We start from the raw sequence: 22,625 nt of genomic DNA, 5'->3' as shown, positions 1-22,625 counted from the left end.
AACTTTAGTTTTTCGCACTAGTTATGATTTAATATTTTAAGTGATGTTAAAGATAATTTTACGACAATTTATTTATGAGTGGTTTTTTAGAAGTTATAGTATGGACTATACTTTTCAAATGTTATTTTTAGATTTAGTAAAATGTTGGATAGTTTTATGCTAAACTATTTCCTTTGGTTTTCAAATTATAGTTGGTTGATTTATTTTAAAATGATGTCAAAAATATTTTATGGTTCGGCCGAGTGCTAAGTGAGGTTTTAAAATTTTTTTTTTCTAGCACGTTTTAAGAAAACGAATAGCAGACGTTTCAGAATCACTCGATAGTAATATGTATATAAAAATCCCTGAATCACAAAGTTCAAAACACAGAGAATGTTATTATGTGAAATTGCAAATATCATTATATAGGTTAAAGCAATCCGGCCGAATGTGGTATAATCGACTAAGTGAACATTTAATGAAAAAGAGATATGTTAACAATTTAATATGCCCTTGCGTTTTCATTAAGAAAACAACATTCAGATGCGTAATTATTGCTGTATATGTTGATGATTTAAACATCATTGGAACGAATAAAGAAATTCAAAAAGTTGTGTCGTACTTGAAGGAAGAATTTGAAGTGAAGGACATTGGAAAAACAAAATATTGTCTGGGTTTGCAAATTGAACAAAAAGAATATGGAATATTTGTTCACCAGTCAAATTATACAGAAAAGGTCCTTAAATGTTTTAATATGGATAAATCAAGTCCTTTAAGTACTCCAATGGTTGTTAGATCATTAAACATAAAAAAGATTCATTCCGTCCATGTGAAGATGAAGTAGTTATTCTTGATCCAGAAGTAGCATATCTAAGTGTTAATGGTGCTCTTATGTATGTTGCAAATTGTACAAGACCTGATATATCTTTTGTTGTAAATTTATTGGCAAGATTTAGCTCATATTAAACAAAAATACACAGGAACGGAATTAAATATGTATTCCGTTGTCTACGAGGAACGACAAACTTGAGACTTTTGTATTCAAAAGATACAAATCAAAGCATAATTGGTTATACTGATGCTTGGTATTTATCTGATCCACACAACGCACGTTCCCAAACCGGATGTGTATTTACTCGTGGATGCACTGCAATTTCTTGGCTTTCAAATAAACAAACACCCGTAACAACTTCATCAAATCACGCCGAGATTATTGCACTACATGAAGCAAGTCGTGAATGTGTGTGGCTAAAATCAATGATCCAACATATCCAAATCTCATGCGGATTATCGTTCGACAAGAAACTTGTGATACTATATGAAGATAATGCTGCACGTATTGCTCAAATGAAAGAATGATACATAAAAAGCGACAAAACTAAACACATTTTCCCTAAATTCTTCGCATTCACCCAAAAGCTTGAGAAGAATAAAGATATTGATATTCGTTACATTCAATCAAGTAAAAACTAATCAGATCTCTTCACAAAGGCACTTCCTATGACAATATTCAGAAAGCATATATAAATATATTGGGATGTGCAATCTACGCAATTTGTGAAGAATCGTTCGTGTAACACATGAGGAGGAGTTTACGTGACTGCATTGTTTTTTTCCCTTACTATGGTTTTTATCCCAAAGGGTTTTTCCTAGTAAGGTTTTTAACGAGGCAGTATAAAACACGTAATGAAGACAATTTTTGAATGTTGAAAATAAGAATGTAAATATTGAAAATTTGTGTGTGATGATGTATGTAATGATGTATTTATTTTTAGATTATTTCAAAAGAAATTCTATAAATAGGTCTCTCAATTTGTGAAGAAAAACACAATTAAGTGGAGAAAATTTTATAAAAGTGTGTAGTTTAATATATTTTGTAAGTTTGAGATTTTTAATTTTTGTGTAAATTTTTACTTTTAAAATTACATAAAAGATCACAAAATAAGAATGCTACGAACATATTAATCGAGAACCTACAGCAAAATCATGGAAAATAATGAAAAGCCTTTACCATGGCAGATGTTGTAGTAGATTGAATCTGGAATTGCTAAATTTTCATCCAGTTCGCCGTGGGTTTCGAATTAGGACTCTTTGATTTGAGGATTTAGGGTTGTCGTAGTGGTTGCCAATAAAATGATTTGGGGAGTAATCGACTGCTTTCAAAAAGAAAAAATCATGTGAGAGGCACATGATGTGAGTCAACGTTAATCTTAACGTCAACATAACGACGGGGACCAATTCGGGAAGATTTTGAAAACTTGAAGGATTACTTAAGCAATCAAAAATAAAGATGTACTGAAATGGAAAAAGCGATGAACAATAAAGACGAAAATGAGTATTATCTTTATATATATATATATATATATATTATTTTTTTTACTGTGTTTACATTTTCGGGGCGCAATTCTTACTTCCAATTCGTACACACCACGCGATTAGGGTTTCGTTTATGAGGTTTTCATAAATTCGTAAAGTTTTTGACCCAATCTCACATGGTCGATTTCCTTCTCCTCTAATTGTTGGCTGACCAAAATCGAAGCCCTCAATCAACGAAACTGGAAGAGACAATTGCATTCCTATCGAAGACTCGTTGATAAGCCAACCTCTCCGATTCTCTCTGTGTGACGAAGATTTTCTCCACCGCAAGGTTTTTTCTTTTTCGAAAAATATTTGGACATGTTCGATGTTAAGTAGTCATACAGGGGGAAAAGTTTACGATTTTGTTAAAGCCGGTTGTGGTTTTGATTACAGATTCTAGTAAATGTAGCCTAGTTGTGGTTTTGATTACAGATTCTGATATATATTATATCTCAGATCTCATCTCGTTAAAATCTTTCGACTTAGTTTATGGTATCTTGCCTTAAATTCCTTTTCGTCTTCAATTGTGTGCAGAAATGGCCAAAAAAAGCCTGACGTTCCAATTGTACAATACAATGTCAAAACAGAAGGAGGTTTTCAAGCCTAGAATTGAGGGCAAAGTTGGGATGTACGTCTGTGGCGTCACCTCGTACGATCTCAGCCATATTGGTCATGCGCGTGCTTATGTTGCGTTCGATGTACTCTACAGGTTAATTACAACTTTTTTATATTGTTTTTTGGCGTAAATTTAAATTTATGGGAATTTGATTTTTTTTTTTTCTGGTGTTGTGATGAGAGATTTCATCTATGTATTCATGCTGTTGTCCGATTTCTTGCATGACTAGATTGTGGGTGAGGATTATAATTTTTTTTTTTGGATTGCTTTAACTTTACATTGGTACTTTTATACCGGTGATTGTTTTGGTTTCTGTGTTGAAGTTTTTATAGTGGCAATTTGTTTCTGATTAACAAAAGGAAGCTTCTGAGGCAGAATGTGGTGCTACTTAATGAAAAAGATCAGTTTATCCATTAGATGCAGAGTGAATGGTTAGATGGCCAAATTGGCTTAAGATGGAGATGGATTTTGGTTTCCTGAGATATACTTTCCAATAAATGCATGCTGAGTTAGCTCCATTTTAGTGGGTCATGATTAAAGGTGCATTATACACTTAGAATCTTGATTATTTGTTCTAATACTCCAAAATGCTACATTTGCGTTGTTCGTTATGGAAAATAGTGCTAAATGATACTTGGGAACACAGTCCCCTGCATTGTATGGATCCATTCTTGCCTCTTATTATGTGATTTTTCTTAAAAGGATATGGGTTTTGGGAGGAGAATTTTCCACGACTGATATATTGTGTGTGAAATCTGTGTGCTAATATCATCTTGTGCCTGTTATTCCATCCTGGTCTTAACTGTATTCATTGAATTTTAATGCTTTAGGTATCTGAAATATTTGGGCTATGATGTTACATATGTACGCAATTTCACCGATGTCGATGACAAGGTATGCAAATTTTCTCTCTAGACATGTATATCTGTGTTGGATTAATTCATGTAACTGTTCACATGGTAAATATTTTGCAGATTATACGTAGAGCAAATGAGGTTGGGGAGGATCCAAAGGCGTTGAGTGGTCGTTTTTGCGATGAGTTTCTTAATGACATGGCGGATCTTCATTGCCTTGTTCCCACCAATCAACCACGGGTTACTGAACATATGCAGCAAATCAAGGACATGATTGCTCAGGTTCATTGCTTACCCTTTTGTTTGTATTTAATTTTTCATAGAAGATTCAATAGCTATCATGGCCATTTTCAAATCTCAGTGTGATACCGAGCTTCAGCATTTCTTGAACATTCAGGCACAATTGGTACAAAACTGTAGTTTACTTGTATTTTTGCTTTGGTGTTATACTCTCCTGTCAGTTCCCTCATTGGAATAAAAGAATTTGTTTTTGACTCAAAAGATTACATTTAGGCATATTAACTGCTTTTTTAATGTGATTCTATCATTCTATGACACATTTGTGAGAATTTTATGGTTACCCACTTTTGTTTAATCATGGTAACGAGTACAATTGTTTTTGTGACCCTCTTGCTGTGTATGGAGAAATTTGTTTTTTTTAATGATATCACATGCATTCCTTTACACGTGTAAATTCTGGTCTCAATTTTGCAGATTATCAGCAATGATTGTGCATATGCTGTTGATGGTGATGTTTACTTCTCTGTTGATAATTTCCCAAATTATGGTCTTCTATCCGGACGAAAGCTAGAAGATAACAGGGCCGGGGAGCGAGTTGCTGTTGATGAGAGAAAGCGGAATCCTGCTGATTTTGCTTTATGGAAGGTGAAAACTTCTTCAGCCATTGGACTGACATAATTATCTGCCACTTGTACTCTTGAATGAAGAAGTCCAACCCTTTTTTGGTCAGGCTACAAAACCTGGTGAGCCATTTTGGGACAGCCCCTGGGGTCCTGGGAGACCTGGATGGCACATTGAATGCAGTGCCATGAGTGCTCAATACTTGACACACACATTTGACATTCATGGTGGTGGGATGGATTTGATCTTCCCTCATCATGAAAATGAGATTGCTCAAAGTTGTGCTGCTTCCTCAGGGAGCAAAGTTAATTATTGGGTACATAATGGTTTTGTGACAGCTAATGATGAGAAAATGTCTAAATCACTTGGAAACTTCTTCACCATTCGTGAGGTAAAAGATACTAGGAGTATTATCTTCCATTCGATACCTTTGGATATGCTCATAAGCTCACGGCTATTTTTAATTAATATATTCTTGTGTAGGTTACCAATCTATACCATCCTCTTGCACTGCGATATTTCTTGTTGGGAACTCATTATCGTTCCCCTGTTAATTATTCAATTTTTCAGATAGAAATTGCATCCGAAGCTATTTTCTATTTGTATCAGGTGAACAATTCTCTCTTCCATAGAATGTTCATTAAATCATGTTTGCTCTTAATTGAGTTTTAAATGGGTGCCACAGAGCTTGAGTCTTTCTTTGTGTTGGTTTTTTGTTATGGTCCATATCACTAGATCTACGCACATGATTGTTAATTGATGCCGTAGCATGCAGATATCCATTGCATGCAAGATTATGTTATTGTTTCTGTTAAGTTATGGGTTTTTTTTTTTAATCTCGACAGACTTTGCTAGACTGCGAAAATGCTTTACTATCTCTGAGTGATGATACCCAAGCAGATGTTAAAACATCCCGTATTAGTGCTGCTGCCCTAGAAGGCATTAATAAGCTGCACACGGAGTTTGAGACCAAAATGTCAGATGATCTGCATACACCGACCATATTAAATTCCTCTCTACAAGAAGCTTTGAGATACATGAATAGCTCAGTAAACATGCTCAAGGCAGGGATTTGTAATCGATAATGCACTGTATTTTGTTCAAGAGTATGCCCCTATCTATATGCTTGATGTAAAAGTTCTCTTTGTTCCTTTAATATATTCCAGAAGAAGCAGTCAAAGAAACAACAATTATCAACAATGAAGTCCTTGGTCGATTTAGAGGAAAAGGTTAAAATAGTTTTGGATGTTCTTGGATTACTCTCCAATTCGAGTTACACCGAGGTGCTAATGAAATCTACTCCCCCTTACATTTTTCATATCATGACTTACACACTCGATCACTCTTACCTTTTCATCTCCCATATTGTGCACCATATATAGGTTCTGCAGCAACTTAAAGATAAAGCTTTGAAAAGGGCCTTGCTGACTGAAGAAGACGTCATGCATTCAATTGAAGAAAGGATGATAGCCCGGGAAAACAAAGAGTTCTCGAAAAGCGATCAGATTAGACACGACTTAGCTGCCAAGGGAATTGCACTGATGGACGTAGCGAAGGAAACAGTTTGGAGGCCATGTGTTCCCATACAACAAGATCAGTCAGATGTGTCTGCTCAATCGGAAGAGCCCATCCTCCCTGTTCGACCAACGAACCCTCGTCCTGCAGAAAATGCTCCAACGAACCCTCGAGTGGAAAATGCTGATTCAATTTCACCGGCTGAGAAGTAGCAGGAGGCGGCGTGTATCCAACCCATTAACTATGTAAGTTACGGATCAAATCATTTACTTATAGTACCTGTAACTTTTGATTTTTTAAGTTCTCGAGCTGTTGCATTACCCCGTTGTGTCGGGTTTTACACACCAATATTTTCGTACCGAGAAGTGGTTAAAACTGCCTCTAATTTAGATGAATTTTGTGGTCAGTAGAGTGCCCAAAGCTTGTACAAGGATACTGTTGGGAACAAATTAATTTTATTACTACGAGGATGTTATTACAAAAAGTTATAATTGCCAAAAACAATTAATTTGTACTTCTACGGAGATATTTGTATTCTTAATTAATACCAGATACCGCAAAAAGCTCGTGGGGTGTATAAACTTTGGCAAAAACTTGTGTGAGACGTTCTCACGGGTCATATTTTGTGTGACAGATCTCTTATTTTGTGATGCGGATCTCTTTACTATTATGAGGCGGATCTCTTATTTTTATATATTTTGTCAATATTTACAATTGTCAATATTTGTCAATACACATATACGTACAAATGTATGTCTTCATTTTTGTTTCTGAAACGGTCTTTATATCAACATTTTTTCTCAACATTGTCATTATAACATTTTCTCAATATTATCGCTCAAATTACACTAAAGGCCATCACTAATTTCTATCCATTATTATTAAATTAAACATAAAATTAAAAAAAATCTTATATAAATTATGATTATAATTTTTCTCACACAACTTTTGTGCATGCCCTCTTAATATAATAAGAATAATGTCCTGATCTGAATTTTATGTCCTCTTGATTATCATTAATTAATTAATTTTCTTGATGCTAAATTTTATGTTTGCCATAAATTTTAGTTTTGTTGACGTAGATGTCCTTATCTTTAATTTGTGTCCTTTTAATTATTAACCATTAATTAATCTGTTGATCGTGTTTACTTTGTATTTATTGCTTCGTCGAATCGAATGTTTAATAGATTATTTTTCTCTTTACTTTATTTATTTATGATTTATGGTTAATACTTTTTGGGTGCATGTTATTTTGTGCATATTAACCAACTCTTTTGTGTCCTATGGTTTTTATTGCCTGCCTTTTTCGTTGGCTATTTGGTTATGCCTACTCAGAATTGAATTTTTTTTCCCTCGTTCGTTTCGACGATTATGGGTTTCCAACTTGTTCTCATTCTTCTTCTTTGCATACCGCACATTCATTATCACTACATTTATCTATCTAAGATTGTATATTGTTGACATTACTTGTTAGTATAATTTTTAATTTATGTTTTTCTTCTTTTTGTTTCGTTTTAAATTTGAGAATTAAAAATTCATGTGTTTTTTTTAGATGTTATGGTCCATTACAGTCGGAGAACGATGGCATCAAAGTATTCCCAAATTAAAGACAGAGAAATTGATAGTGAATTTGTAAGGTCCAAAAATAAGATAACGTAATCCAACTACGTGTAAATCTAAAGAAATAGAAAACTACTAATTAAATGATTTTAATGGCATGAATTAATTATGATATACATGACTACACGTTTAAAAATAGAGTTTATTTTTAGAATGCATAAAAAAATGTTTTAAAGTTTATTCGAGAAGCGAAGGAAGAACGGATATCAGGGATCAAATAAGGGAAAATATTTTTATTGAATAATTATTTTTAATTATTTAATGTGTGGTGTATTTAATATGTTATTTTGGAAAATGAGGTTTTTTGAGGTGAATTTATACATCCACTCGTATTTTTAAACGGTATTCGATTTTCGACGAAAATGTGAACTTTTTGAGAACTCGGCTAATGTTTTCACGAATTTTGCTAAACAAAATATTTTAAATACTTACTAAAGGGCTTAATGGACATAATATATCTTGATTAATAGGCTTAGGCTTGCACTTGAGTTTTAATTAAAATAAAAAGCCATAAAAATCCTAAAACTAATTACTAAAACTCACGCACACAATACCTAGGAAAGCTAGGACTCTTTCATCAGCAAACCACACGCACACACACCACGTTTTGAGAGGAGTTTCACGAAAAATCTGAAGGAAATTCAGCGAGGTCATCCGTTCATAGACGTTCTTTGCACCTCAACTTGTTTTTCGTGCGTAAAATACGCAAAGACACGTCTTAATCTCCTTTTTCTCATCTATCACGCCATATTACGTGTTTGAAAAATATGTTTGCCTTGCAATTATTTTCGTTTTTATGCTATGTCATGTCACGAACTTATGATTTCATGATCCAAAACCTATTATATTAGTGCATGAATGGGATGCCGTGGTAGGACACTTATGGTTCGTTTGGTAGGGTGGATTCATTAGGATTGTGTTGATCTTTTTATGTCAATCCATTGTTTGGTCTATTTTTTAATAACCCCATCTAATGTCTTCTCCAATGGACTAGCCTCTACTAAGTGGGTTAAAATAAACCCTCACATCAGCCCAATATTAATAATCCTTATATCTATCAAGGCAGCATTTTCCTAAATTACCCTGGAGAACCCCAACAATAATTCATCCCTCATCTTGAGGACAACGTACGAACAAAGGCGATGTGCTAGGTTTTCGTTGTGTGCTGCGATAACTACTTAAATCAGGTAAACACTCTTCGAACGACTTCTCGCAAACGCTTTCTTTTGGTAAGCTGTTGTCGAAATTAAGTTTTGGTAGGTTGAAGTTGCTGCTGTGTCGTGCGAATATTGAGAATTGTGAGGAGGCTATCACGGTGTCGGTAAATGACATCTCTTTACTTATCCGGCTTTCTGAAATACGACATTGGATCTCTTTTTTTTTATTCCAGACGTTGAATTGAATTTTGCGTTGTTCATTGTTTGTAGCGTATTTGTTTGCAGCCACACTTGTATTTTTATTTTGTAAGGTTCATCTTCTGCAACGCATCTTCTCCATCTCATCTACGTAACAACATCACAACTGAAGACCAAATCGGAGTAAACAACTGTCAATTTGTTACTCACTACAATGTAGAAGTTCAAAAGTTAATGGAAATGTTTTTAATATTGTGATGATTTTTTTGTGGGCATTTTAATACTGCATTTTGTAATGCAATTTACACACTATTCGAAGAATGTGTTAACGTATTTATAACCAAGCATTTCTAAACAATCGTTGTTAAAGCTTAGTATCTTCAGTATTTGTACTTGTTTTGTGTTTTCAAAATTTCATTGTTAACCCCATTTTGAATTTTATTTCTGTCTGAAGTTTCTTCCATAGCTGGCCATTATGCGTAGACACATTACTCTTTTTGTGTTGCTGCACCAAATAATGTGTCGAGCTTTGTTGGTTATGTTACTCGTGAGATGACATGTACTGAATAAACGTGCAGAACAACGTTGCAACAAGCGTACAAGAACAATGTCCTATAGCATCACAGAAAGAATAAGTGTGCAAATGAACCATTTGCACAGGATTATTGAGATAGGAGATGTTCAATGTGTGCTCAACTTGCGAATGAACAGGAATGCATTTCTACGCTTGTGTTACTTGCTAACTCATGTTGGAGGACTAGTCGAGTCTAGATATGTCTGTATTCAAGAGAAGGTGAGCATGTTTCTGTCTGTATTGGCTCATCACAAGAAAAATAGAGTTGTTGGACATGACTATGTACGTATTGGCCATACAATCAGCACCCATTTCCATCAAGTGCTCCAATCAATTCTCATGTTACATCCTTTACTACTGGTTAAACCGTCTCCTGTCGATGATTCGTGCTCAAATGAAGCTTGGAAATGGTTCAAGGTAATGTCAAACCTTTTTCAACAAACTGTACCAAATAAACATTTTAACTATTCAGGTGTGATGTTTTTGATAGATACATTGATTTGTAGTTATTAATGTTAAACTGTACAGGGATGTCTTGGTGCATTAGACGGAACGTATGTAAGTGTACATGTACCTACCGTGGACAAGGCACGATATAGAACAAGAAAAAGTACTATCGCAGTCAACGTTCTTGGGGTTTGCGACCGTGAGATGAAGTTCATATATGCACTTACGGGGTGGGAGGGATCTGCAGCAGATGCCAGGGTGCTTAAAGATGCCGTGACTCGTGACGAGACACTGAAAATTCCAAGAGGTTGTGATAATCTTTTTTGCTATTATGAACTGTGAATTGATGATACTTGTTTTTAAAATATTGTTCTCAGACGTTGTTAACTAATATCTTATTTGTAGAATGTTATTACCTATGTGACAATGGGTATGCAAATGTAGAGGGGTTCTTGACTCCTTACAGGCGAGTACGCTATCATAGGGATGCTTGGGGAAACCGTGCAAATGGGCCACATCATTATGAGGAGTTATTTAACTGGAGACACTCTCAAGCCCGAAACATAATCGAAAGAGCATTCGGTTTGTTGAAAAAAAGATGGGCCATACTTAGAAGTCCTTCGTTCTATCCACTAAAAACACAAAACAGAATCATAATGGCGTGTATGTTGCTACATAACTTCATCAGGTCTGAGATGCCCGACGATCCAATTGAGGAAGTCATCGATGATGTAGTCAGTCCGGAGAATGAGATGCAAGATGAGTTCATCACTAGCTTGGAAGCGTCGGATGATTGGGATAGTTGGCGAGAGAACCTTGCTATGTCTATGTGGATGAATCTAACCTAAATCATTATGTTTTTTGTAACTCTTTCGTTACAACTTTGGCATTCAAGTAGTTGTCACATTTGATGTTATTTTGTTTGAATCTAGTCCAACGAATTATATATTTCTTTTTTGTTACAAAATGTGATGTTTTGTAAACTAAACTAATGTGACATGGCTAACCATTGTGGTGTATTACTACCAGGTGTAGGACAACGGCAGTGTCAACATGATAATTATGGATAGTTTTGTAAATTCCGAGAGTTTTGTTGACAAAGCCAAAAAAGCTGATAAGACAAGACGTAGTTGGAGTGAACGTGAAGAAGAGTTTCTAATACAAGCACTGAAAGAGGCGTCCGCAGAAGGTTGGAAAAGCGGCAACGGATTTCGGCCAGGCTATTTATCTTTTTTTGAGAATCGAATGAAAGTTGCGTTTCCTGACACAAATATACGTGGGAACCCACATATTAACTCTAAAGTTCATGTGTGGAAGAAATTGTACGGATCTTTGGTGACAATACTAAATAAAAGTGGAGTCGGATGGAACGACACAGAGAAGACCATTGAAGCTTCAAACGACATTTGGGATGCACTAATAAAGGTATTTTTGTTTCCAACAATACTTGTCATTTTTTATTGGAAAAAAATGACTCATGTCGGTACTCTGTGATATTAAATTCGCAGGCAGACCAAAAAGCCAGGTCAATGAGACACAAAAGGTGGACCTATTACCATGATTGGTGCGAAATCTTCGGTAATGATCGTGCAACCGGAGAGAGAGCTGAACATTTTGCTGCTGCTGTTCAAGAGGTTCTTACCATGACACCTGAATTGGCTAACGATATAGGGAATTTGGACGCATTGTTCTCTGTTCATGAGGGAGGTGATGAGTCCATCTCTGTATCTGTCACACCGTCCTCGCGACCCACATGTGCTGCGAAATCAAAGGGTAAGAAACGGAAAAATGTAGACGCTGCTGACGATGCGATAGTGGAAGCCATAAATAATTTTGCAATCATCACCAAAGACACAATGAATGACCTTATCAAACAATTAGCAAGACAAAAAGAAGAAGGTGATGAGAAGATGCGCAATGACCAAGACAATGTGTTAAAGGTCATGGAAACAATTCCTGAGTTGACCGAAGACGAGAAAGTTAGGGTTATTGAAGAATTGGTGGAGAACCATGCGAAATTATCACTGTTCTTGCGCTTGGGTCATGGCGGAAGATTGAGCTTAGCTAGACGGTTGCTAGGAGGAGGTTGACGTTACGACGTATCATGCGGCACTTTTGGGGTAATATTTCGTTTTGCGGCCTCTATTTTGACGAAGTGTTGAATATTTGCGCATATCAAACTTTCAAATCAACTTTGCTGCCGCGATGAACGTGTTTGAATCAAATTGATTTGTGCGAATTTTGTGTTTCACGAAGGGCTTTGTTTTGGAGACCAAATATGTAACAAATATTTTGACTTTTGATTCATATTTCGATGTAATGGTTTATTTTGGAAGGGGTTGGTTGTTCAAAACAAAGCTTCAGGCCTTCATTTGACAAAATTTTAAACAGCTGCTGTATGAAAACTATGGATATTTGATTCTACACCACACATCACTTTACCTTTGTTAAACAAAAAAAAGGAAATTAACTTGCTTCGTTACACAACCATTTTCTTGGATACGAACAAAGATGTATACACATCCACAAATTCAACACCTTTGATTGGTCTTGAGCAGATTTCGACAAAAAGTGGAACTATGCGTTGACCCTCTGTCGTTGTAAGCTATTCGTCAAATCTTTAAGCCAACGATTAAAAATATTCGACTACATATTTGCAACAATTTTTTTAACAAGCTTTCTGAAATGAACACACCACGCATCTAATACCAATAATCTCTCCTTCCCTTCAAATTCACTTCGTAACGATTTGTTGGTAATGCATATAAAATGGCTAGCGAAATGTTGTATGAGTTCAAAGTCAGATGAGCAGCATAAAGCACACACAATGGTATAAATACTGATGAAAAGTTACAAACATTGCAGCTTCGATGCATGTTCGCAATATGGTATCTATTAAACATTTATTTCAACATCTACAACAGACATGATCCTTTTCTTTTTTTGTGTTGTTCTGTTTACAGAAACTAAATTTTGAACTCAATAATTTTGGATCATACAAAAAATGAATATTCTTAAACACAATAAAATATTTGTTGTACTGGTACGCAACATATGGGCTGTAGTTTTGTTAAACATAATAATATATTAAAATGTACAGGTACATAGGATGATTTGATTACAGTGGCACATCACACTAGCGAAATAGTCTTGACCACCTAACCGTCGACTACATAGACAACTATAATACACTGCAAAAGAAACAAAAGGGTGGCTGCAAGACCAATTCACCTGATGAACAAAGTCAGTATATTACCCACTTGACTCGCTTGACGAGTCGATGACAACAACCGGTACACATTTATCTTCTGCAACACGCTTCTTCGTGGCACCAGTGTCTGCAAGCCAGCCACGCTTCTTGCTTGTTAGATGCTTCATTAGTTCTTTTAAGTACATGTGTTCCACAGGGTGAAAAAGCTTTTTGGTTGATGCTGTTTCCTTAAACGAAACAGCAGGAAACAAACCCCCCATTTTTTTCTTCGTCGATGGTGCTGGAGGCTGATCAACACCATCGCTTTCTTCATCTGACAACAGTGATATCAGCGGTACTACGTACTTGCTGGTCACGGAATCTTGAGACCCACTGGGGAAAGTCACGGACATCTTGTTAGCTGAGACTTCTTTTTTCTGTTCAGTGAGACAAATAACACAAATAAATAGAAACTCAACAATTGCCTTAAGCCCTGGATGAAACGATTTAAATGCTCACAACTCTACCAAATTTAATGCCATATCCTGTAACATACATAAAATTAATTGATTGGCTGTAGTTGGCAGTATAGGTCAACCAATACACATAGGCAGCTCTTTGCATTCAATATAATACCTTCAAATACTGTATAACTTGAACCGAAAATAACACTAATTACTGAGAAATGCAATTAAAGCCAGTCCCATCAATCGCACCACTTGTGGTCTGAAATACCAAGGACAAATGTGCACAAAAGAAATTAAATTGTTTGTTAAATGTTCTTATCTCCACAACCATACCTAAGAAGCTAATTCACCTTCGCATGCAGCAATATGGCAGATTCAATTCACTTTGCAGCACAACAAAGAAGCTCAAACGAAAAAGCTTGATGCAAATTAAGCCCTTGCAATTATTGGTCCTCGTCCCTGTACAGTTTTTCATAGCACTGTTCAATGCATATTAAAACAAAATCTAAACATCTTAAAATGTCAGAATGGAGTTCTTACTGTCATCTCAGCATTGCTTCACTGCACCGTGTGTACATGGGGTTACAAATGAAAGAACATTGACTTGTGCAGGTATGAAGACAAATGTAAGATACAAAATACATTCTGAATTATATTGAACGTTAAAACATGTATAATAACAAAATAGTACAATATTACAACAACTACAAGCAGCAAATAATTACAATACCAAGTCTTTTTCTAGCTCTTCAGGAAAAAAACCAAAAAAGGCTAGGACATATACAATATCAAGTAACAACGTGGACAACATTTCGCACAACACTATTACAACATAACGAACATACACACAACATTTTACTTCGTAACGATTACAAGAACAAGCATGAAGAACAACATTAAACACAATATTGAGCAAATGCAACTAAAGCAACAACAAACTTGTTCGATAGATAGAGGTTTGTGATCCACTGGATCATTTGATGGAGCTGATGTGGTGGATGCCATAACTGACTTGGTTTGAACGTGTTGTTCTGTGTCAACTGTATCGGCATTCTTCAAATTATAAGACTGTGAACTGCAAGATGCATTGTATCCTTCTGTGTGCCGACGCTTTACGAAAGGGGAAGTAGGATTTTGCGACGAATTTGAACCCATCTCGATTTTGGATGATGGTTCATTGCTTGAAGTTGTTTTTTGATACTCATCGTACCAAAAGAATCGGTTCCGATGTTTCAAACCGGCTGGACATATAAAGTAATAGTGGCCGGGTCGTGTCGAATGGGGACCAGCTTCATGTAAAACCTTAAACCCATTGCCGCACTAACACAGCGGTGCTGTCTTCAAATCCATGAAAGCTACGCTAAAGAATCATTCCATGATTTCCTACTTGAGTTACATAGGTAGACATATCTGCCTAAAATACATTTGCAACGGAATTAAATGTTTCGCAAGAACAGAAACTTCAGCAAACCAAGAAAATTGTAATCAAGTTTTGATCTTCAACTGAGAAATATATAGAAAAGCTGTACAGCTCGAAGACTGAAACTAACACATTCCCACCTTTCTAGATTCAGGAAGCAACTCAAAAGGCAAGTGTAAAGGAATGAATGCAGATTTACGATGCCATGCCGGGGAACCAAATGTACATGGAAAGGGTTCAAGTTCAAGAGATAGGAAACCTGCTACAAAGTACATTGTGTCTAAAACACAGTAGGCAACCTTCAACTGGACTGTATCCACTTTTGCAAAAATTAACATCAATTACAGAGGAAATTAGCGTAGAGAAACCAAAAATCAGTAGCAATGTTAAAATTTAAATGTCCATCACTCCCACCCAATAAACAAGTCACTGATAAACATAATCCTCCCATACCATAAGGCACTCAGATTTCAGCATAAATCCTTCCAGGAAACATTTAGCAGTAAAATTCTATTTCACCGATGATATGAATGAATCACAGCAAAATCACGATGCCCGATCAACCACACACCTAAAATTTTAGTAACAATGCAGATACAAGTTGAAATTTATATAAAATGTTAAAACCAAGAACAGCGTAACTCTAAAAACTTGTAAACTTTTCTCAGAATTACTCAGATACCATGACAGAAAGAAATTCTCAACATATTTCAAAAAAATAATTTACGGATATCAGTAAACGAGCTTAAATCTAAAAAATTGTCAAATTTTCTCAGAATTACTCATATTTACTGCAGATGGTTGTATATCGAATTTCTTTCTACGCAATGTGTGCTCAGTTACATATTCTCGCCATTTCGCCCGACTTAATACCTGCAGAATCGATTTTAAATCCTTCACATGTTGGATTCACAGTTACCACATCAATGCACAGTGTTGACGGCTAGGGTTTTGATGCGAGAACGAGCAGATGAAATGTGGGGTAGATGTAATAGGTATTAATTTAAAAATTTAAAGACAAAAGCAAAGGGTATTTTTGGTAGTACACACGTAAATAGTTTCTCAATCACACCCTTAAGACAACTCACCAAACGCAACACAGGATATAGGCAAACCATACAAATCTTGGTTTATCAAATACTTAATCATTTTGGTACTAATCATTTCATTTGTCCTATCATTTCAACCAAACGAAGCATTAGGAGGGACGTTTTTCCATTGGGCTAAGGGTCCATGTATGCTTAGACAAGGGTTGCACGGGTTGGGAGGGAGCTTGCACGAAAATTATGAATTCGCATGAGTTAGGGTTCGAGCATGGCTTACTTGATGGCCACGACTTTGGTCGTGGCTTGGAATTAGGACGACTAGGACTCTTGGACAGCAACCAAGGAAGAGCTCCGTAGGGGTAGGGCTCTTCCCATGGAGACGCAGGAGGATTCGCGTGCATGCAGGGGGGTCGGCACTGGCTCAGGCTGGCGGGAAAGGGTTGGAACAGGGTCCAGTGAGGGTCAAGAGCGTGAGGGCTTGGGTAGAAGGGTCATCGTCGAGTGTAGAGTCCTAGGCTCACAAGAAAGGAACTCGCGCGGCTCTTTTCTCGGGCAGGAGGCTGTAGCATGGGCTAGGGGCTGGTTTAATGAGTCATGCTGGTCAGTAGGGTCCCTATGTGGTCTAGTTAAGGGTTGGCTTGAGGTGACTCGGGAGTGGTTCGAATAAAACGTAAGATGACTCGAAGGGAAACTAGCTAGGGTTCGGGTTTTTGAAGTGAATGGTTAAATGGTAGACTCAATGAAAGTAAGAAAAGGCGAAATCGGGAAATTTTAAATCCAAGGGTAAAACAGTCATTTTTACACCTGAAAAATGATAGACGTCTTGGCAGTGCCCTGAATGATATAAATTATGTTAATATGTTTATTTTAAATGTTTATGAAATTATATTGATACTCACGGAAAATTTAGGGTCCGATTCCGGCAAGTGTCACTAGTCCAGACGTAGGTTTCGAAATTGTCCTGAGCCTGAAATCATGAAGAAGACCGTTAGAAGGGGGCCGAGAGGGTGTCTCGGCGTAGCCCCTCCGACGCTCAAATCAGAGACTGAGGATATGAGGTGAGAACAGGTAAGGGTGCTGCTGAAAAATAATACATTGAATGCAATATCATACGCTCAAACTTGGTATTTATAGGAGAATACATGGGTTCTTGATGGGCCTGTCTTCCATTTGAGCTAGGGATGGGCCAGAGGTAGTGGGCCCATCCATGGGGTATCACTTCTTTGCCACATCATAATTGGCAATGGTGGCCATCACCACCAAGGCATCGTTGTGTGGAGTCACAACGCCTCGGAGGTCTTCCGGTCCAAAGCTGATGACGGGGTCTTGTGGTAAGTCTGCACCCCTAGATATCTCAAAGTTCTCCAACCTTCTCCCATGTGCCTTCCGAGCTCTCTCAGAGTCTGCATCAGTAGCACCCTCCGAGATCATATGAATCATTCCTCTCGTAGGGTGGTTTTCCTCATTCATTCTCCTCCTCGGCTCTACGGGCTCCTGAGGGACATCTTGATCTCGACCTTCCCTTCTTTGCTTTCCGACCCTCTGATTTATCCACTGAGGGCCTTGACCATGCCTAGGGGACGGGCGAGATCTTAGTCGACTCCCAGATGCGGATCCTTCTCGTCTGTCCCGTGAAGACAATCTATCACTGCTCTTAACCCTTCGCGACTTCTCTTACCCCCCCTCGGGCTCCCTCACCTCCATCACCTCATCACGACTCCTATCCAGGGGAACATGTGATGAGAATTGTCCTATGTCCTTAGCTTTATCCTCCTCTTTCTCGCCCGCACCTCTCTTCTTACCTCCTCTTTTCGCTCCCTCAACTCTACTTCCCCCAGGCCGCTGTTCCATTCTCTTATGCCACTGGGTATCTTCTAGATTTACATATTTTTCCGTCCTAGATAACAGATCATCATAACTTGATAAAGGTTTCTTGATCAACGATTTAAAAAACTCTCCTCCTCTCAATCCCTGGGTAAAGGCACTTATCATGATGTCAGGAGTGGTCGTTGGTATCTCCAGCGCTGCGTTGTTGAAATGCTAGACAAACTCTCGCAAAGTTTCCACTTCTTGTTGTTCACCACGAACATGCTCAAATAGTTTTTTTGGTGCATCTTACTGCTAGCGAATCGGTGCAAGAAAGCCGTAGAAAAATCCTCAGAAGACTGTATGGAATTGGGCTGCAAGGTGTTAAACCATTGTTGAGCTGACCTCACCAGCGTGATTAGAAACACGCTGCACCTGACCCCGTCTGAATATTGATGTAACAAGGCCGCATTTTCAAACCTTCCCAAGTGTTCCTCGGGGTCAATATGTCCTTCGTACTCTCTTACATTTGACTGTCGAAAATTTGGAGGAAGCCCTTCTTCTAAAATGGCGAGCGAAAAAGGGCTTCCTCTCCTGGGTGATGGCGCTCTGTTTCCCAACTGCTCTCTCAACATCCGTATTTCCCTCCACATCTCTCTCATCTCAATATTCTCCCCACTTGGGAGTGGCTGTGACTCTTCGACCTTGCTTTGATGGCCTTCAGCATTTTCCTCTCGCTCCTTGCGAATGGCCTGTTCTTCAGCAAACATAGATTCCTGGTTCTTTCTCATGGCCTCGTCTACTGTTTGGGTAATAAATCGGCCCAATTGTTCCATGGTCAAGTTCCTCACGTTCTCATTGGGAGGGGGTTGCTAGGCCTCAGTCTCGTGACGAGGCTGTTCGGATCTTATCTCCGGACGAGGTTGTTCGTGCCTCGTCTCCAGACGCGACTGTTCCTGTCTCATCTCAACATAAGATTGTTCGGGTTCCATCTGAGGACGCGACGATGCTGTGTTAGTTCTTCTGCTCCCTCTCCTACCTGCCATCTCTACGTCTCAGCTCAAACTTACCACAGACGGCGCCAAGTGATACTCACAGGAAATTTAGGGTCCGACTCCAACAAGTGTCACTAGTTCAGACGCAGGTTTCAAAATTACCCATAGCCTGAAATCACGAATAAGATCGTTAGAAGGGGGCCAGGAGGGTTTCCTGGCGTAGCCCCTCCGACGCTCAAGTCAGAGACTGAGGGTAAATGGGTGGGAGCAGCTAAGGGTGCTGCTGAAAATAATATAGTGAATCCATGAATTAAACACTCAGCCCTGATATTTATAGGAGAATACCTGGGCCCTTGATAGGCCTGTCTTCCATTTGGGTTAGTGATCGGCCAGGGGTAGTGGGCCCATCCATGAGATATCATATATGATAAAACGTTAACGCTAAAAGACATGTTGCATGCTTGGTTTAAAAAAATGATTAATAAATGCTTGAATTTTTATAATGATGAAAATATGAAACGTTGAAGGAGGTGAAATGGTTGTGACTAATATGATGCTATGTAAGGCCAAGGCTTAGTTGACGGGTGAGATTGTCGCTGATGTCCCCGCCGCCCAGTATTGTGGTTACATTTAGATGGATCCATTGACCTTCAGCTGATACGAAAGTCACAATTAACGACCCGAATTCAATAAAAGGAAAACATATACGTATATGATGAAAAGGGAAATGTATATGATAAAGGAAAAATGTTTAAGTTTATGCATGTTCATGAAAGCTATTTTAAGTAAAATCATTTTTACTGTTGCATGTGATTGTATATGTATTACTTGTTAGCATAGTTAAGGTTTGCGGAGTCAATAGACTTACTAGGTGTGAGCGATGCAGGTAAGATTGGTGTTGATGTTGTTGAGGGACTTGATAGTTGATCTTGCTGGACTGAAGGTGGACACAACCCGAGGACCAGCGTTAGTTTTTCCGCACTTGCGTTTATGACTTATATTTATGACTTATGCTAATGATTTACGTACTTTTAAGATTTTATGATTTATGATGATGTTGAGGGATTTTTGAAAGGATGTTAGAGTTAAATTATTTTTGAAAATGTTAAAGTTAGGTTTGGTTGAAGATTTGCGATTTAATGTTTCGAGTTACTTTTTTTTGGATTTTTCAAATAATAGTTGGTGGATTTATTTTAAATGGTGCAAACATATTTCTAAAATATATATGTATGTATATTATAGACGGCCGAAGCTTTTANATCAGAGCGATGTGCCTGCAAAGGTCTGTGCCACCGCCAGTTCAGGAAAGCTCAGCCGTCAAGCCTCAAGTCTGTAAGTTTAATTGCTTTACATGATTTTTATGATGATACCTGCATGTTTACATGGTTTATACGTTCACGTTACATGTTTAAAAGCTTTTTGAGGTTAAATATTATATATGTTTACAAGTTGCTCATAAAGGGATTAATATATGTTGCATGATTAGAAAACCTAGATTTAAATACATGTTGGTTTCGTTTCGAATTTGGAAACTGTTCAGATATAATGTCTCCAAGACGCGCACCTAGTACTGATAGGCAAGATGAGAATACTGAGGATCGTCAAGGGAATGCACCCCCACCTCCTACTTGAGATGCTGCTATTCGTGCACTGGAAGGCATGGCACGCTTCTTCGTCGGCAGGCTCCGAGGCCACAGCTTGACGTTTATGATCAGTTCCGGAGGCTAGGTCCGAAAGAATTTTCTGGGACTACCGACCCATTTGATGCTGAGGGTTGGATTCGATCACTTAAGGTGCACTTTCGTTATCTGAATATGGGAGACGCTGACCGTGTTAGGTGTGTCACGTATATGCTTAGGGATGATGCTTTCCTTTGGTGGGAAGGGGCGGAACATGAGATTGAATTGGCTACACTTACTTGGGTTTGATTTAAGAAAATATTATATGAGAAATACTTCACTGTCGACGTCCGAGGACGCTTGAAGAGAGAATTCATGAGTGTTGGAATTATAATTTTCGGAGTTTGAAAAATTGAGCGTGAAAAGATTGAAGAACTGATCAAGACAACTGAAGATAACTGAACTGAAGATGTGTATCTGATAGTTGCTCGAACTGAAGATTAATGCGCAAATTATTAAAGGCAACTGAACTGTTCAAAGCTAACTGAAAGTGTGTAGTCAACTGGACGATCATTTAATACTGATAAGTTACACAGCAATCATCGGTTATAAAGAGTCAACTGATAAATCAGTTTGACACGTCATCAGTTAAAGAGCGTAGCCAACAACCGTAAATTGTACAAGAGCAGACTACAACTCATAGTGGGAACGCCACATTTCAGAAAATCTATAGTGTATGATTGTCAAAAGAATGTTGACGTGTCTAATGGATATAAAGATTCAAATACATTCATTATTACCGTTTGAAGCAAAGACTATAAATACCCGAGAAGATCAGCTGAGAAACAACTTTTGCGTGCACATTCATTCTTGAGTTAAAAGTTTCATAGATAAGAAGCTCACGCTTATTAGATTTATTAATAGCTTTCAGGCTATATTTTGAGCTTAAAAATTCATTGGTATAATATTCGATCTTTTAGAGATAAGTTGTTCTTAGAAATTACATCAGTTGAGTACTGATAAAATTGTATTGATACTAAGAGTTTCAGTTTTGGCAGTGTTAAGTCCAAATTGAAATGGGTTTGTACAAAGTATTGTATAGATCAAAGCTTTTTAGTAAATATCCTATCCTCGAGATAGAAGGGGTGACGTAGAAACGTTTGAAGCCTCCGAACATCCACAAAACTATGGTATAGATCAAAGCCTTTTAGTAAATTATATTATTTCCGCACTTTCATTAGTTAACTGATTGACATTGACAACAAGATTCGCGAATTCAGTTTATCACTAAACTGATTCATCCATCGAAAAGTTATGAAAATTGTCAAGTGTTTATTCAACTCCCTCTTCTAAAAACTTTATCACACCCAACCGATCCTAACAAGTGGTAAAAAAAAGCTGTTGAATCTTGTTTATGAATATTTCCATCTTTACATCTGAATATCATGTCTTCCTTCAATAAGATTCCAATGTTCTCCATAGAAGAATTCGATGATAATGTTCTCCATAGAAGAATTCGATGATTGAAAGATAAGAATGCAGGCTCACTTAGCTGCACAAGACGATGATATGTGGTACGTCATAACTGACAGACCAATGAGAATAGTGAAAGCAAATACTGTTGTTGCCATAACTGATACTACTTCACACCGCATCGACAAACCACATGAAGAATGGACAACAAAAGATAAAAAAAAAAAGCCAATTTATCTAAAATGGGTGACCTCCTGATAAGTTTCTTAGTGTGCGTGGGAATGAGTACATAAACAGACTGAAAAGATTCATCTTGGTAGAATGGAGACAATGAGGCATTACAAAATATACACAATAGATGTGTAACGTACTACTAATATTTCATTAATTTTTCTTTTTGAAAAGTGAACTAATTTATTTAATGTTTGAT

General features: G+C 37.4%; 1 protein-coding gene and 1 long non-coding RNA gene across 3 annotated transcripts; one reads left to right on the top strand and one right to left on the bottom strand.

Moving 5' to 3' along the window:
• Nucleotides 1–2,379: 2,379 nt before the first annotated feature.
• LOC140964782 (cysteine--tRNA ligase 2, cytoplasmic-like) lies at nucleotides 2,380–6,703 on the top strand. Of its 2 annotated transcripts, none has more exons than XM_073424716.1 (10): nucleotides 2,380–2,598; nucleotides 2,872–3,046; nucleotides 3,784–3,847; nucleotides 3,928–4,089; nucleotides 4,522–4,692; nucleotides 4,778–5,059; nucleotides 5,152–5,277; nucleotides 5,514–5,732; nucleotides 5,835–5,951; nucleotides 6,051–6,703. In XM_073424716.1, exons 2-10 carry the CDS (start codon nucleotides 2,874–2,876, stop codon nucleotides 6,393–6,395), a joined length of 1,659 nt encoding a protein of 552 aa, XP_073280817.1. In that variant the 5' UTR covers nucleotides 2,380–2,598; nucleotides 2,872–2,873; the 3' UTR covers nucleotides 6,396–6,703. The 2 variants fall into 2 exon arrangements, with proteins under 2 accessions (XP_073280817.1, XP_073280816.1); XM_073424715.1 differs by having other exon boundaries at nucleotides 2,380–2,626.
• Nucleotides 6,704–13,244: 6,541 nt separating this feature from the next.
• LOC140965098 (uncharacterized) lies at nucleotides 13,245–16,025 on the bottom strand. The gene is made up of 3 exons (XR_012172962.1): nucleotides 15,164–16,025; nucleotides 14,170–14,288; nucleotides 13,245–13,790 (listed from the first exon to the last, which is right to left on the bottom strand). It is a non-coding gene; the product is annotated as an uncharacterized lncRNA (long non-coding RNA).
• Nucleotides 16,026–22,625: the final 6,600 nt, after the last annotated feature.

Source organism: Primulina huaijiensis, chromosome 18 (assembly GCF_012295235.1).
Source record: "Primulina huaijiensis isolate GDHJ02 chromosome 18, ASM1229523v2, whole genome shotgun sequence".
Taxonomy (NCBI): domain Eukaryota; kingdom Viridiplantae; phylum Streptophyta; class Magnoliopsida; order Lamiales; family Gesneriaceae; genus Primulina; species Primulina huaijiensis.
This window is presented reverse-complemented; position numbering and strand designations above follow the sequence as displayed.

Bases quoted from the DNA above. Each gene is read 5' to 3' on its own strand.
- LOC140964782 (XM_073424716.1), top strand. From the start codon at position 2,874: ATGGCCAAAAAAAGCCTGACGTTCCAATTGTACAATACAATGTCAAAA. The intron at 3,047-3,783 runs GTTAATTACAAC...TTAATGCTTTAG, and splicing joins GCGTTCGATGTACTCTACAG to GTATCTGAAATATTTGGGCT. The intron at 5,952-6,050 runs GTGCTAATGAAA...CACCATATATAG, and splicing joins CCAATTCGAGTTACACCGAG to GTTCTGCAGCAACTTAAAGA.